General features: G+C 37.2%; 2 protein-coding genes across 4 annotated transcripts; one reads left to right on the top strand and one right to left on the bottom strand.

Moving 5' to 3' along the window:
* Positions 1 to 1,532: 1,532 nt before the first annotated feature.
* LOC149828119 (arginyl-tRNA--protein transferase 2-like) lies at positions 1,533 to 9,404 on the top strand. Of its 2 annotated transcripts, none has more exons than XM_090017393.1 (6): positions 1,533 to 1,962; positions 3,264 to 3,302; positions 4,107 to 4,257; positions 4,468 to 5,586; positions 8,162 to 8,495; positions 9,057 to 9,404. In XM_090017393.1, exons 1-6 carry the CDS (start codon positions 1,830 to 1,832, stop codon positions 9,162 to 9,164), a joined length of 1,884 nt encoding a protein of 627 aa, XP_089873519.1. In that variant the 5' UTR covers positions 1,533 to 1,829; the 3' UTR covers positions 9,165 to 9,404. The 2 variants fall into 2 exon arrangements, with proteins under 2 accessions (XP_089873519.1, XP_089873518.1); XM_090017392.1 differs by having other exon boundaries at positions 1,540 to 1,962; positions 9,097 to 9,404.
* A 237-nt stretch (positions 9,405 to 9,641) lies between these two features.
* Positions 9,642 to 15,372, bottom strand: LOC149828118 (protein yippee-like). 2 transcript variants are annotated; one of them, XM_090017394.1, is made up of 5 exons: positions 14,994 to 15,372; positions 13,947 to 13,990; positions 10,230 to 10,338; positions 10,100 to 10,155; positions 9,642 to 10,009 (listed from the first exon to the last, which is right to left on the bottom strand). In XM_090017394.1, exons 1-5 carry the CDS (start codon positions 15,087 to 15,089, stop codon positions 9,919 to 9,921), a joined length of 396 nt encoding a protein of 131 aa, XP_089873520.1. In that variant the 5' UTR covers positions 15,090 to 15,372; the 3' UTR covers positions 9,642 to 9,918. The 2 variants fall into 2 exon arrangements, with proteins under 2 accessions (XP_089873520.1, XP_089873521.1); XM_090017395.1 differs by lacking the exon at positions 13,947 to 13,990.
* Between the last annotated feature and the right edge of the window lie 387 nt (positions 15,373 to 15,759).

The raw sequence follows: 15,759 nt of genomic DNA, 5'->3' as shown, positions 1-15,759 counted from the left end.
ACAGTGTTGAACACATCTCTATGATTGGATTGAGTGATACAACTTGAACTTATGATTTTTAGCTCATTAGCTCCTTATTTTCATTAGTAAAAAATATTTTCTCACATATATAATAATGTGTATGTTCCAGACAATTTATCTCCAACAGTGTCCCAAACCCTTTTAGAAAACATATATATTTGCTTGAGTTTTTGGATTAATTCAAACCTGTAGATCCCTTTATCACTGCCTACTTACTAAAAACCATGCTTTGATCGAACCAATTTAACAAGAATTATTATTATTTAGTTAATAAAGAATTGATGTTTTGTTGACTTAAAAAAACATTTAAACATGAGAAATACTTAAACTAATACATGTTTTCTACTAAATAAAGCATGATGTTTAGATTAAACAAAAAATACATATAAATATGTTTTTTAAAAAGGGTCGAAAGATAAATGGTCTGCAACACACACACACACACATATATATATATATATATATATATATATATATATATATATATATATATATACATATATACATATATATATGGCGGTTCAATACTACCATAATACGGTGGTATTGAATTATTGGCCGTTGGATCTTCCATTATCCAGCAACTATTTTTCATTTCTTTCATGAAAATGTCTAGCGTGAACATCATAAAAATATGAAGTCAATTGGCTCTTATTATTATTATTATTATTATTATTGTGATAGGACAACTATTCACTCACAACCATAGTGACAAATATAGCGAGATTTATGAAAATCTCATGATAATATAATGAGAAATTGCCTGAAAGTTTAAAAATGGTAGTTTCTCGTGAGTTTTTCAAAATATCATGAGATTTATGAAAAAACATAAATATCATGATTTAAACACAATATTTACGTTTTAAATTACTATTTATCATGAAAAACTGTGTTTTTTATTTTTAAATAAATTTTATCATAAAAATTATTGTTTATATTTAAAATTTTTTATTGCTAAGAGTTTGCCAAAAAATGCAAGATTTATGAAAAAATTTAAATTCTCGCAAGTTTTTGAAAAATGATAGTTTGCGATTTTTAACTTTTTCACTATATTCACAGCACATCTTGTTCCATGGGCTGCCGTAGAAAGATCTTCCTCCATCTTCATCTTTCTCTCATCTACCACTATTTTCAGGTCTAGCTCTGATTTGGTCGACCTACACCTCTCTCCATCATTTTTCTACTTTATTTTTCTCATGCTATACAAACAAAGGAAAAAAAAAATCCTTGAAAAAGTTTTCTTATTAAAATTTGTCATAGACAAATATATTTTTTTCTTGTGAGACTTTCTTTTTCTTGCTTCCAAACGTATTCAGTGGAGTCAGTCAAGTCAACAAGCGGAAAAATTAAAGTCAGGAATCTTTTCTCTGCATTTTTTAAAATAGTTTTATCCCTTGTGTGCGTGAAAAGGACGGAGACAATTTTGAAAGTGAAGTTCTCAGGACAGGACACAGAACCTCTGACATGCTTTGGATGTTGCCGTTCATCCCTGTGATGGACGGTAACCAAGGTGCCTTGGAGAAATTTCTGTCCAAGGTTCCTTGGACGCGAGCCCGACCCAGCTTGCATTTCTGGCGTTCACGTCTTACTCGGGTTTGTGAAGGGTAAATTTTGGGTACGCAGAGGAGGAAAAGTTGGCGTTAACGCGTTTGAGAGAGGTATGATATCGTTGCTAGCGAAGACGACGAAGAAGAAGAAGAAGAGGGAAGGTGTTGGGCTGCGGTTGCTTCTAATTTTCTTCTCTGCCTTCTTCGAATCCAATCTTCCGAAACTCTATCGATCCTTGTAGGAGAAGAAATCCTTTGGAAATGGACGGACGGGAGAACCAGAGCGGCAGCAATAGTAGCAGAGTCGCCGGAGAAAGCGTCATCACCGATTGGGGGCAGTACGATAGATCTTGCGGTTACTGCAAATCCGAAGACCAGACGAGTGTCACTCACGGTACTCACTTCTTGTTGTGCTCCGATTGTCTGATGTTCTTACGATTACTTGAATAGCTTGAATTCTCATCTCTGGCTGTCTTCTTGCTTCTGTCTTATGCTGAAATTCGCCTCTTGCTTAAGAGTTTTTTGGATTCAGTGTTACTCGTTTGCAGATTGGAAACTCTTTCAAACCACGATTTGACTGAGATTATAATTCTCGAAATTTACTTAATTTCTTTGCTGGATGATTTAGCTGACAATCAGCACAAGCTTGTGTATCTTCTGTTTTTTTTCTTCGACAATTTTTAATTTCCGATAAGGTACTTCGCCATGTCTGTTTCTAGTCTGTTATGGTTAGTTCGGATCTAGAAGCTGAATTATAGAAAAATAAAAGAATTTACAAGAGTATTTCAAACTGTGAATTTATCGAGTTTGCACAAGGTTAGGATTTCTGTGAATCATGTAATTTCATGGAAATCTCTCTCTCTCTCTCTCTTCGTTCCCCCCCCCCCCCCCCTACTATTGGTCTGAAATCACGTACAATAATATGAATGCAAATTCAAGAAAGTCCTTTATGATAACTGAGTAGTTCTATTCAGTTTTTTTTTTTTCAGTAACTTTTTCTTGGAATAATGTCTTTCTTTCAATACCTGTGATCAAGTGAGTCTGTTGTGCCACATGGTCTCTCTTTCTTTTAGTGTGGTGCAATTGAGATGCCCTTGGATGTTTTCATTTTTCTTGATATAAGTTCTGATGTCTAGTTGTTATTTTATCCTGAAAAGGCACTGACTAGATGGACAATTAAGATCTCTTCTTTGTTTCTTCCATCCAATTTACAGGTTAACTGGTGCAATAAGATTCTTTTGACAAAGTCATCTTGGCTGCTATTTGTTTAAAGCACATCTCGTACTGATTCTGTGTTTTTTTTTTAAGAAGTACTGATTCTGTGTTAAGTTGGTTCAATCTGTTAATCATTTTAATTAGACATGTACATCTCTGCGGCACTTGCATTTGGTGTATCATTGGTGCATTATTTGTAGGAATTTTATGGTTGACCGCCTAACCTATGACAAAATTAGAAAAGTGAACTGGAGTAAAATGATAAAAAAGTAGCATAAGGCAGTGATATGAGCAATATGCTGAAAACTCAGGCGCCCATTCAAAAAATCTTGAAACACAGGCAGTTAAACATAATTTTGTCATAGGTTAGGCGATTAAATCTAAAATTCCTTTATTTGTACTAAACCATTAATACGAATGCTTTTGATATGTATCTTAGCATTTTCCTTGACATGCTTCATTTGTCATTTCTTTCTTCAGATTTATCGGCTCACAGTATCACAGTGGAAGACTACCAAGGTGCGTCCTGCTGGGGAAATGCTGAGAATGTGATTAATTTAATTTCCAATGTAAATTTCATTAGATTTCTGTAATTCCTGGATACAGTTTCCTTTTGCTATCTATTTTCCTGATGAATATGATGAAATGGATTGGACCATCTGGATTGGTTATCTGATCCTGATGAGCTTGTTTTGGGTGAATGTGCATCCAAAAGTAAGGTTTGTTTTCCTATTTGGGTTGGACCTGGTTAGGGCCTGTTTTATTTTGTTTAATTCATGCAAGTCTTGGCTTAGCCATTAGGTGCTACGAGTATTAGCATGTCATGTTGACCAACACTTTCTAATGGGAATTTAGATTTTAAAGTTGCAAATTATTGTCGGAAACACAAGTTCCTGAAAACTTTTTTTATGGAAATTTTTGTGCAACTTAAAAAATGACATGCTGGGCATACAGAGTCAATAAAAATACAAATAATTTGAACATTCATATGAAAATAATTGAGCTAATGTCCAGAAACAGAAATTGAGGACATCCATTATTTCTACTTAGATTGTGAAAACTAAATCCAGTCTATGGATTATTTAACTGGAGGCAGAAGGAGAGCATGCCCTAAATCATTGGCTGCTTAACTGTTGTTTTTATTATTTCAGTCTTCCCCTTGCACTTTTAATTTCTTAGATCCGTCTCTTTGTTGGTAAGGTTTGCACAGACAATATTATGCTTTACTGACTCAAGTTAATTTTATTGGTGTTTATAGAATGCAACTGTTCATTGTTGTCTTTCACCTACCTTAGTATTTACAGAACTTTTTAATGTTTACAGAACTTCTTGACCGTGGATGGAGGAGAGCTGGGAAATCTCTTTACAAACCTGAGATGGAAAGAACATGCTGCCCTTCATACACCATCCGTCTTAAGGTGGATGACTTTGTTCCCTCCAAAGAGCAACTTCGTGCATCTACACAAATGAAAAGGTAATTTCACTGAATATTTGCACTTCTGCTAAGTGCACATTAGGTCTCTTCTTATATTCCAGGATGTTGTCTGCATTTTATGCTAGGACAAACATAATTTACCTGATAGCTTAAATTAACAAGCTTATGTTCATATAGTGAATCAGGATACAGGCTGTTTGTTTGTGATTTTTTTTTAAATACCTCATGCTGAAAGCAATCAACATGCAGGTTCTTAGATGGCATGTTTTGCCTAAAGAAGACAAAATTGAGGGAGGACCGATCACATACTTCTAAGAATACATGCACCAATGATGGCAGTGTGTCTTCAAATGGATCTTCAGGTACATTAATGGAAGAATCTCCTGGTGGTATTTGTGTAGTTACGCATGAGTTGGATCAGTGTGCAAGGAATTTATCCATTAAGATTGATAATGCTGTTAATGCATGCATCAAATGTGGTGTTTTACCTTCCATGATGGACTTTCCACATGCTTCTGTCAAGAAGGCAGTGCCACAAATCAAGAACAAGCTGCGAAATGTTGCTGGAGATTTATTGTACACAAGCAGTGTTGCCTTTCAGATAGAAGCAACTATAAAGCGGTCATCATCAGTAAAAGAGGAATTTTCACGAACCTATGTAGCAGCTGAACTGGCCAAATCAATGGAACAGCAAGGTGAACTTTCTGGATTGTTGGTCCTAGCATGCAATGGCCACATCAACTTTTATTCAGCAACAAAACAGGCTGCTTCAGAAATAGCACCTTCCACCATAAAAACCTCTATTCAATCTCTTGGGATTAATGTAGCTAATGCCGAGCGGAAGTTCCTTCTGAGTCACAAAGGGCTGTCTCAGTGCAAAAAGCAAAAACTTGAGATTCGCATGAACAGGTCAAGTTTTGATCCTGAGGAATTTGCGCTTTATAGACGCTATCAAACTATAGTGCATAATGATAAACCGAATCGACTGGATAAATTTTCTTATATAAAATTTTTGGTGGAAACTCCTCTCATATTCGTCCCACCCTCTAATGATGGCAAAGTTCCACCTTGTGGGTTTGGCTCCTTCCATGAACAGTATTTGATTGATGGGAAGCTTGTTGCAGTTGGTGTAGTAGATGTCCTTCCAAGATGTCTGTCGAGTAAATATTTATTCTGGGACCCAGACTTTGCCTGTTTGTCACTTGGCAAATATTCTGCTCTGCATGAAATTAATTGGGTCAAAGAAGCACAGATCCTCTGCCCCAGCATGCAGTACTATTATCTTGGATATTATATCCACTCCTGCAGCAAAATGAGATATAAGGCGTCATACTCTCCCTCAGAGCTTCTATGCCCGCTTCGTTACCAGTAAGTCATCATCTTGCAAGTTGCATCACATAGTCTGTAAGCCTATCTAATGTTAAGCCAATTCTGTTCTCAAATTTTGATGCATGCAGTCCATTGTCTAACTGTATAATATGGATGGTATTGTTGCTCTTTCATGTTGGTTGTCTCATATACCTCTTTACGGCTTGTCCTTTCAAACCATTCAATTGACCGTTGGAACTTCACTACTGAAAATAGCAACAGTTGCATCTGGAAGTACAGGCATGGAGTTAGGGGTGCACGGGAAACAAGCTTTTTTGCAAGAGGGCTCTGCCTGGGCTTGTTTATTTGATAAACTGGCTGATCTTGAGCCTGGATTCAAAACCTGCTCAATAACAAGCTGAGCCTGAGCCTTGCATGGGCTTGGAAAGGCTCGACTCAATTAAGCTTTATAAATAGTAAGATTGATGTATCCACATTGGTGGGGTGGTTCTGCACTGTTGCTTGCATAAGATAACTTTTCACCTTAAATGTAAAGTCGAAAAAAGAAAAGGTTTACATGGCACAGATTGTCTCAAGCTCAGCCTACCTGAGCTTGAGCCTGGTACAAAGCTGTATTCAGTGGAGCTCACATAGGTCAAGCCTGCACTCATCTCGGCTTGTGTATACCCCTAGATCTAATCCATGATTTATGAAGAATACACTCTGATGGGAGACAAATTGAATATCGAGAACTTAAACTATGCTTTATGGGTATTCATGTAGCCTGGTCTCTCAAATGGCCATTTTATTTACATGATCCTCTTTAGTTTTAGGTGCTGACCAGCCAGCTCAGAATGCTCCGTCTTTGTAACCTCTATCATTCTATAGGCAACATACATTTAGTTTTTTTTATTGTAATCCTTTTATGCTCTTTATCTTTTCTACATTTTGAGATATGAACCAAGTTAGCTTTTGTGTGATGGTGTTGAAAGTCCTGGTGGCCCATTCTAGATTTTTTCTCTGGGCTGTTTGCAGTATAATCATAAATTAGTTTTCATGAAATCATGGGAACTTTCCTGATTGTATGAAAACAAGGAAATGGTCTATGTCATAAGTTGGTGAACAGATACGATGTTACCAGTTTGCGCTTTCCACTTGCCTGGACCGCAATAGAAATCCTGCTTTCTGTCACCATAAACACGATAGAAATTTTTGTGACTTGAACAATTCAGGACCCCAAATTCTTCTATTCAAAAATTAAGATGTAACATCAATTCTAGCTTCTGTTGTGCTTGTGGTTGTGTAATATTTTAGAAGTTGATAGCCCACCTTTAATTTTTGTTTGGATTTCTTAATGTCAAATTTTGCACATCCTACATGATGTTCCAAAGAAAAATAAGTTCCTGATTCCTGGTTTTTAATAAGTTTTTTGTTTCTCATTAGATTGGCTGTTGAAATGATAGACATGGAAGAAGAGTGTAAATCAGGTCCTCGGTGGAATTGCTAGTGTTGCAAATTTCTACTGTCATGTTTTTTATTTGGTTTTACGTGTCTTTGCATCTCTTTTAGTTCCTAGTTAAATGAGCTGGTTGAGCTTTTAACAGATATTAAATTGTTAATCAGCCAATACCCCAAAAGCTAAACAACTTGTTCTGGAAAAAAAAAAGCAAAATCCTAAACAGGTTTCATATGCAAGGACTTTTCTCAGAAGAATAGACATAAAAGGGGTTAGTATGCCATGAATTGGTATATCATACAAATGGCTGTTTGCTCGTATGGTTGAAATCATAGTCACCTATATCATTCAAGGTAATTTTTCGGCGAGAGCTTTTCTCAAAGATATTTTCAAAAGGTGAAAAATCTCGAGAAAATATCAAAAGCTTAAAAAATTGAAAAAAATATAAATAATAGTAAGAAACAAGAGGTTTTCTATTATTTTTCTTACAAAAATATAAAGAAAAAAGTTTTAAAAGTTTTTAAAATACAAAGGAAACAAAAATTCTAAAAATAAACTTAAAATATATAAAGATAAGTTTTTTAAATTCTTTTGCATCAATATCATGATAATATTGTGATATTATCACAATATTTTGAAAATATCATGACATTTTACCGATATTATCGGCTACCTTAAAATATCGGAATTTCTCACAATATTTTCAAAATATAACACAAAAACAAATTATCTCTTTAAGAAGTCGAGCATCGAGCTAGGTCCAACAAAAGCAAATGATCAATTTAAGAAGTCAAGAGCAAGATTTTAGGTTGTTGAAGCTCTTGCATAGCGATACTTTCCACAGGCAGTTTTTTTTTTTTTTGATAGGCAAGCTGGGGTTAGGCAGATCTCTACCAGTTATACAACTATACATTGGGATTCAAAATTTCAACGTCCCAACACAATGTGATGTGCACTAGCTGCTCCTACCAGACAAGCGGAGCCCCCCCCCCCCCGGGGTTGGTTCCACAGGCTGGTTCTTATTTGGACATGCCATGGAATAAACATGTTTATTATCATGAGTAAAGGGTGCATGGTGCTGCACTGCTGCTTAATGCATGTGTGCAGTTTACTTTGTTTTCATATTTTTCTTTTTTCTAGAAAATTTCTTCCAAGTGAAAGATGTATTGGTTATCACAGGTGGGTGCCCTTTGATATCGCAAAACCTTTGCTTGATCAAAAGCCTTATGTGATCCTGTCAGATTATGTTGGCCTGGGAAAGGAGAGCATCATGACCCGTCAGACTAGAGAAAATTCTGCAATGCACCCATGCTTAAGCTCTGGTGAAGACGATCAGGAAACCCTTTCTGGTGGAGGTGAAGGATTGAAGGTTGCATTCCATGGCTCTGATTCAGGGCCTATTAATGGCTTAGACCTGGAATCTGGCACTGAGCCATTGCTTGATCGTATTAAGACCGGAGATGTCAGCAAGATAACAGTAGTAGGATTTGGCAACACTCGCCTGCAGTTTAAGGTAATATCAGTTCGACTTCATGTCGTAATCTTATTGTGCAGTTGTTATTTAGCGGGCCTTGACCAACATCCGGTTTCCTGGGATCAGATGAACGCTTTTCTTTTGGATTTTTTTTGCAAATTGGTCCTTGCCTTTTCATTAAGCTTTGCAAATCAGTCCTTGAAGTTGACAGCCATTAGCTTTCCTGGTGGTAACTGTTTAAGAGCAGACAGATTGAGAGTTCTGCGCATACAGGAGGACCAATTTGCAAAATGTGAATAGGGGTAGGGACTAATTTGCAAAAGGTTAATAAACTAACAACTATTTGATGAGGGGCATTTTGGTGACCAGTTAACCATGGTCAAGGTCAAACTAACAGCTAGAAAGACCAATTTGCAATAACGGTGAGAAAGGCAAGGACCGATTTGCAAAACTACAAAAGGCATGGACTAATTTGCAAGATGACTACAAGGCAGGGACCAATTTGCAGAAAACTTTTTTTTTTCTTTTTTGTTTAACAAAATAAATAAATAAATCAATGGATGGTTTAAAACTGAAGCATCAAGTTTTGATGTCATCTAGGAACGATGGTACCACCTAACATTTCTGCATGTGTTTGAAGGATCTGCAACAGGCTTTTGGCTCGAAGAGGAGAAGGGAGATCGACTCATTAGAACAGCGGCTGCGTAGATACAGGAGGGTTGTCGGTTCATCATTGTCGGAGCTCATGGTCTATAACTATTACCTCTAACCACCACTGCGTCTTTCAGGTTCATTAAAGACCAAAGTGGTTGGTAGGAGCTATCAGTGCACGTCTCCTTGTGGTGGGACGTTGCTGGTTCAAAACTCAGTGGTACGTTGAATATTAACTGGTGGGGGTCTGCCTAAACCCCAGCTTGCCTTTCAATAAAAAAAAAAGACTTGAGACAAGCTGAATTTGTATGTGGTCTCGCCAAGTTGGGAAATGTTTTTTTTTTGTTTCACGATGCTGGTTCACAAATGAAATATGTACAAATTCCCTTTTCCTGCTTGTATTCTTGTGCATTAAGTAAACGTAACGTTAGAACCCCAAAATTTCATGGGTTACACGCAGAAAGATTTCGTCATCGTTGTTGTTTTTTATTAAGGGTCTATCGGCCAAGAACATGCAAGACCGAATTCATGGAGTAAACGGGGAAACTGATGACTGAGATTACATTGTAAATCCAAGGATCTGACGAATGCTAATGAATACTTGTTTCCACCATGACATAATGCATTACACAGCAAACATCAATGGAATTGACGGGACATTTACAGAGAACTAATGCTGGTATCATATTTTAAGCATGCAGAAAGGAGAGTTTTCATGTTCAGAAGCTTTGCTCGATTGCAAACAGTTTTAAGACACGAGAAGGCAAGAACATATGTTCAAATAACTGCTGTCTGTGTTGCATATTGATGCTTAATCTCCAGCGTTGTCTGCATCGCTTCCGCCCACCTGTGCTTCACTGCTTACCCAAAAGTGGGTTCCATCAAAGTCAACCACCTTTATCCTGCTTACCAAGAAACACGGTGCCAGTAACTCCATGCAACATTGCACCAGCACGACAAAAAAGCAAGCCAGCTAAATACTACATTGTTACCTCTCTAAGATGAACTTTCCCTCCTTGTATTTCTGTGTCTCATCAGGAGCTACCTCCTGCAAGCAAGCCGGTGATCCATTATAGGTGGAATTAAGATGAAAAGATACCACTAGTAGTCCAATGATCTTACATATTTCCATCCTACAATTGCTCCACACCCATTGCAAAATATATCAGCAACAGTATGCATGCCAGTGATCATCATCCTCTCTTCCTTATACCCCAGTGAGACGTTCGCACTGTCAAAACACCAACATACAAGAGTAAACATATGAAAGCCCGAAAGAATGTAGAAAGCAAGATCTAGAAGCATGAATATTGAATGCAAGTACAGCTATCTGGGACAAGAAAATGGCCTGCTCTTTAGAAGTACATAAAATTCCTCACATGAGTTGGCTCCAAATATCATTGTTGGGATTCCTTTGCGCGATCCATAGATATTCGTGTGTTAATCTACTTCCCTAACTAGAGTCCTCATCAAATCAATGCTGAAAATTTTCATTTAATCCCCCATTCTTTGCTGGATCTAGAGCATAATATCTCTTACGAAAATGCTGAGAGCGAAATGGATTTCCATCAAGTTGACTGGAACTATAGCCTACTAAAAGAATATGATGATTCGTTATAAAGCCTGACAAGTGACTAAGATGCAGAATCATAACACTGAAGCCTATAGTGGGGCAGGATACACTGTGTATTCTGCAAGTCCACACAATGTGGTCAAGGTTCCAGAACTGAAACATTTAAGGCAGCAAATATGCACAAGGCACTTTGTACAAGTTACTTAAGGCAATTACACTAATAAATTCCAGTTAATGGTGGGCGATAGTTAAATTGTCATTTCAGCTGCATGAGATTCTATTTAGACATGCTACACTTGTGGAGCTTAGTATTGTTCCAAATGGATGACTTTGAGCTTAGCTTACACAGCTAGCTTCAGCCTCCTGGTAAGGGATGCACACCCATGAGTTTCAAACTCGTCGCATCCCTTCAGCTTAGTGAGTTTCATGATTCACCCTGCCAGATGAGTGGAGCCCTTGTGAGAATATACCTCTTAGCAAGAGCATAATGACTAAAATGAGGATCAAAGCCAGGGTAGCTTGTGTATTAAAACAATCGGATCAACAAGAAAAATACTTAGAATAAAGATACTTTTGAAAATATTGATGGCTGGCCAACTTTTCAAACCAGTAAGATCCTACAATCAAGTGTCTGATATATTTTTTGGATGAAACCCAAGGATAGGCACTTTTTTAATTTAGGACACTTTTGAGCAATTTGACCAATTCACATTTGCTTTGGGTTTTAAACACATAGATCTAGAGTTTTAGATTCTCCTGTGAATCCAGAACAAATGGGGACGGTTTATAACCAATTATTTTGAAAACAAGTGAAAACAATGTTTTTTGGACATGAAAGGGGAAAGCTCATGTAAAATATATGTTATGCATCCACATTCCTAGGTAAGTACTGTATGTGAAAAAAGAAGACAACCAACTCAATCCAAATTCATCAAGGACACACTCATATCCTTGTTCGGCACATCTAAAAACTTGGTGTCTAACCCACTAGGCATGATTTAAGTAATTGTGGAGCAGAACCAAACCTCAAGGGAATTTGATCTATCCACTGTGGCTACAAGCATAGGGTAGTTTTATAGCATTGTTTGGTGTTATGCAGGGCTTGTTGGCTTTGTTGTGCGACATTGCAAATATTATGACATTTGTATCTATTTCCTCCTCCAGTGTCTGAATGTTACTGTTGGTGATCTCTCAATGAAGAGTTAGCTCAAGAAGCAACCAACCAGAAGCATATTCAGAGCTTGCCCAAGGATAACATATACAAATGATACACAACAAGGTTCAACAAAATGCTAGAGAAATAACCTTTAAATATAAATACAAATCAAACTATTAAACTGAAAGAAATATGTATAACATTTTTTAATGAAAAAGCCTAAGCAGTACAAATATGATGAAAATGAGTCATTACATTAACTTAGGGCATGTTTGCTTTGGCCACAGGTGGGATGAGCAATCACAGCCTAGAATCCAAAAGCTGTGATTGTTGGTCAGAAGGTCAGTCTTGTGACCAACTTCACATGATTCAAGGGAAAAGTATTCTCAAGTGAGAATCCAATCACAACTCGTGCTTTCTCATGTTTCACTAAACTTGAGAAAGTAAAGTGATAGTAAATGACAGGAAGCTGAGAAAATCCAAGAATCACAGGGCATTGCAAACATGCCCTTAAAATGCCCTTCAGGTTTTAGGTATGCTTTCAGCAGTTTCTTCAACAGCACAGAGGCTAATATGAGGGGGTGAAGGAGGATTCATCTTTATTACTTAGCGGGAAAAAGGGTTTGCGGATTCTGACAGGAAAACACTTTGACGACGGAAGGTAAGTGATGACATGAACAGACTGTTTCAACAGATCGAGTTGGCTTCACATGATCACAAATTGACAGAATCAGCCTGTTTGGATCAATTTTTCCATAGGCACTAGCCGTTCTGGTTAATCATGGAACATCTCATGCCATTAGTTGGATTGAAATTATGAATTAATTATGACAACCATAGTGAGGAATTACATAGTATCATTCTTTTCCAATAAAATAAAATTCATACAAAAAGATCAGTCATCAACTCCCTTAATTATTCAAGAGCCGCAAACTTTCACATCACTCATCTGGATAAGATATAAAAGAAAATTTAATAGCTTCAATTTTTTATCATATTCTATGTTTTCCAGCTCTGTTATATGAAACACCAAAAGAGAAAAATCACTACCACCTTTAAGGAAAGAAAACTATCTACAGACAATTATCTTCTTAAATGGCTTATAAAAAAAGAAAGAGCAAAACAAAGAAAGAAAATAAAATCTATGAAAAAATTAATTAAATCATGACTTACAAATGGATCTACTAAGGTACCGACAGAAAATAGGAGAAAGTATAAAGCTGTCCTGAAGATTATGATAATGTCAACAGCTAAGGATACCACCTCTAAATAAATATTTAGAGCCTCGTTAACTTATGATATGCATATATATGCTGCATCGAACTCTAGAGAAGGTCTTAAGTTTTAAAGTTTAAAATAGCCTAAGATTTTTGTTGTGGTTGTCTTGATCTGGATCTGATCTGATCTGATCCATGACCTGATCATTGATAATTTTCAATGAGGTTTGTGGTGGTAGCAGAGGGATCAGGCCGTTAGGCCCGAGACCAGAGCCCCTGCAGTATGGACCAATTCAGTTTTGTAATTTTCCCTTTTGTACCGACTAGGGTTTTATGCCCTTTGTCATATATATAGCCGCCTCCCTTGAGAGTTTTGGGTGTATCGAGGATTAGGATTTTGAGAGAATTGTATCTCGCCTCTATATTTCCTCGCATCTTGCTAGTGGATTTTTTGCTCTTCCTTTCGCTCATGGACGTAGGCCTAAGGGACGAATCCCATAGATCTCGTGTCTTATCTTCCTTTCTTCTCTCTATCTTATGGTTTGCATAACAATTTTGCAGACAAATTACAATTTGGGCCTTTCTTAAAATGTGAATAAGAACACTTGAAGATTTCCTAAACAACACTTGTCATCAACATGTCCATACCTAGGCTTCAGGTTGCAAGTATGTTACTTCAATTGGAGAGGAGGCCATAGTGTGACACATATTCAAATTGACATGCTATTAAAATTATGCTTCGAAAATGGCCAGTCTAAAAACCATCAGACAACATAGCAAGTAAAAATAAACTCTCCCCAGGTGATTGCATTACAGAAAAAAGAACTTTTAGGAACCCCATTGACTAAAACTTACTAATGCCTTGAATGAGTAGGGAAATTTGAGAAACTTACACTTTGCTGAAAAGATAAGCCTTTCCATGCCTGCAGTGGAAGTGCTGATCACAGAAACAGACAGAGAATAAGGTCAGTTCATCTCATACTATTTCTGTAATATGCCAATCCTGGACTACCAAAAGAGCATAATAAAGGCCAGAATGCAATTCTTACAAGCATACTTTTACAAACCCATCTTGAGTGTAATCATGAAAAAGCTTTTTCTCAGATGCGTCACCGCGTGATAAAATTATCATGTTACCATTGTATACCCAGACTTCCGCTTCTCAATTAAAGAAAAGGCAAGACAGGATACACTTCCAAATTTATAATATATTTGGATACACTCACTGTTCCAGAAAACTGGGATATGTTGGGAAGCTGTATCGTGTGCCTAATGCAATATTCCAAGTTATCCAGCTTTTCAAGATAACATTCAACACCACTTTGGAAAATGATCATGAAAATTAGTCCACGCACGAGAAAACAGAAACGTATCTATAAAACCAATAGAGAACAGCAGAATCCTAGATATTTCGCGATTCCAGCACCAAGTAATTGAGGCAATCATCTACTTTCCCCATTTATTCTTTCTTTTCTTTTCTTTTTTCTCTTTTGGGATAACAAAAATAAGATGAGACAAAGACCGTAGGATGAGATGCCTCCGCAGGTGTAACCATTCTCGCAAATGTATTCAATCCGTAGTAAACAAACCGCTGGTTCTGACTCATAGATTAACATGCCATCACTAAGTTCCCCAAATTGAAGGTCAATCACAAACCAAAGTTGAACCATTCGAAGCACTACAATCGAATACGAGAAGTACCAGAACAATCGTTCCACATTAATCCTTAATTGATAACTAAACAGGGAGCAGCATCACAGTATCAATTTCCCTAACCCGAATTTTTGCATAAAACCAATGCAACCCATACCAACCAAAACAAAACAATCACAACCAACGAAACTATGCGATTATCTAACGCAACATGGCGATCAATTAGGTGGGTATACCACACTTGGAGCAATTTCGCATGAGGGAAGAAGATGCAAGAGGCATCAAACCTTGGAAAAAATGTCATCGACGAGGGCAAGATGGGTCTGACAGTACTTGCATGTGTATATCCTTCCATCGAGGTACGTCAGGTGAATCCTCCCCATTCCAATTCCACCCACTCAAACCAAGCTTCTGATGCTTCTAAAGGGAATAAAAAAGGGAAGACAGAGATTGGTCCTCCCTCCCCTTCAGGCATACATGTTTTTCTCTTCCTCTTTCTTCTTTGGAACCACAATGATCTGAGTTCCTAAAAGAAAACCCACAGGAATTATAAAAGAGGGGAACAGAGGGATGTTTTCGACAGGAAATTCTTAGCAGAAGGAGATACAGGAGCAGAGAGAGGGTGGGAGGTGGTTGAAGAATTAAGATTTTGACCGAAGCTTTGAGTGTGGCAACAACTTATTGGCTCGTTATTTCTTATTTATGTTATGTGAGAATATGAAAAGAATAAATAATTAATATCGATAACGTGCAAAAAATCGAGAGATTAATGGGTTGCGGATCCTGTCAAACGCTGGGTGAGATTAGCACTCTCATCCTTCCCATGCAATTATCTATAGGGATGTATGGTGGTGGAGCCTAAAAGTTTCGGTGTTTTCTTCCTATATGTACCAACTGGAAATGATGATGAATGATTGAAAATGCACCATCACATGGTTGCTCTCAGGTGGCCACGGATTTGAGTTGGATCCGTCCCATCTTTGCCGTTTGTCTCGATTCCTCATCGCCGTAAGCTGTTTATTTAAACTATTTAAATAAAATTAGTTTTACTCT

Source organism: Nuphar pumila, chromosome 9 (genome assembly GCF_984573655.1).
Source record: "Nuphar pumila chromosome 9, dmNupPumi1.hap1.1, whole genome shotgun sequence".
NCBI lineage: Eukaryota > Viridiplantae > Streptophyta > Magnoliopsida > Nymphaeales > Nymphaeaceae > Nuphar > Nuphar pumila.
Note: the sequence above shows the minus strand (reverse complement) of the source record. Positions and strands in the feature narration are given on the sequence as shown.

Coding starts and splice junctions, on each gene's coding strand:
- LOC149828119 (XM_090017392.1), top strand. CDS start 1,830: ATGGACGGACGGGAGAACCAGAGCGGCAGCAATAGTAGCAGAGTCGCC. Junction 5,587..8,161: donor CTATGCCCGCTTCGTTACCA/GTAAGTCATCAT, acceptor TGGTTATCACAG/GTGGGTGCCCTTTGATATCG. Junction 8,496..9,096: donor ACACTCGCCTGCAGTTTAAG/GTAATATCAGTT, acceptor ATGTGTTTGAAG/GATCTGCAACAGGCTTTTGG.
- LOC149828118 (XM_090017394.1), bottom strand. CDS start 15,089: ATGGGGAGGATTCACCTGACGTACCTCGATGGAAGGATATACACATGC. Junction 13,991..14,993: donor TCGATGACATTTTTTCCAAG/GTTTGATGCCTC, acceptor TTCTGTGATCAG/CACTTCCACTGCAGGCATGG. Junction 10,010..10,099: donor GGAAAGTTCATCTTAGAGAG/GTAACAATGTAG, acceptor CTTGGTAAGCAG/GATAAAGGTGGTTGACTTTG.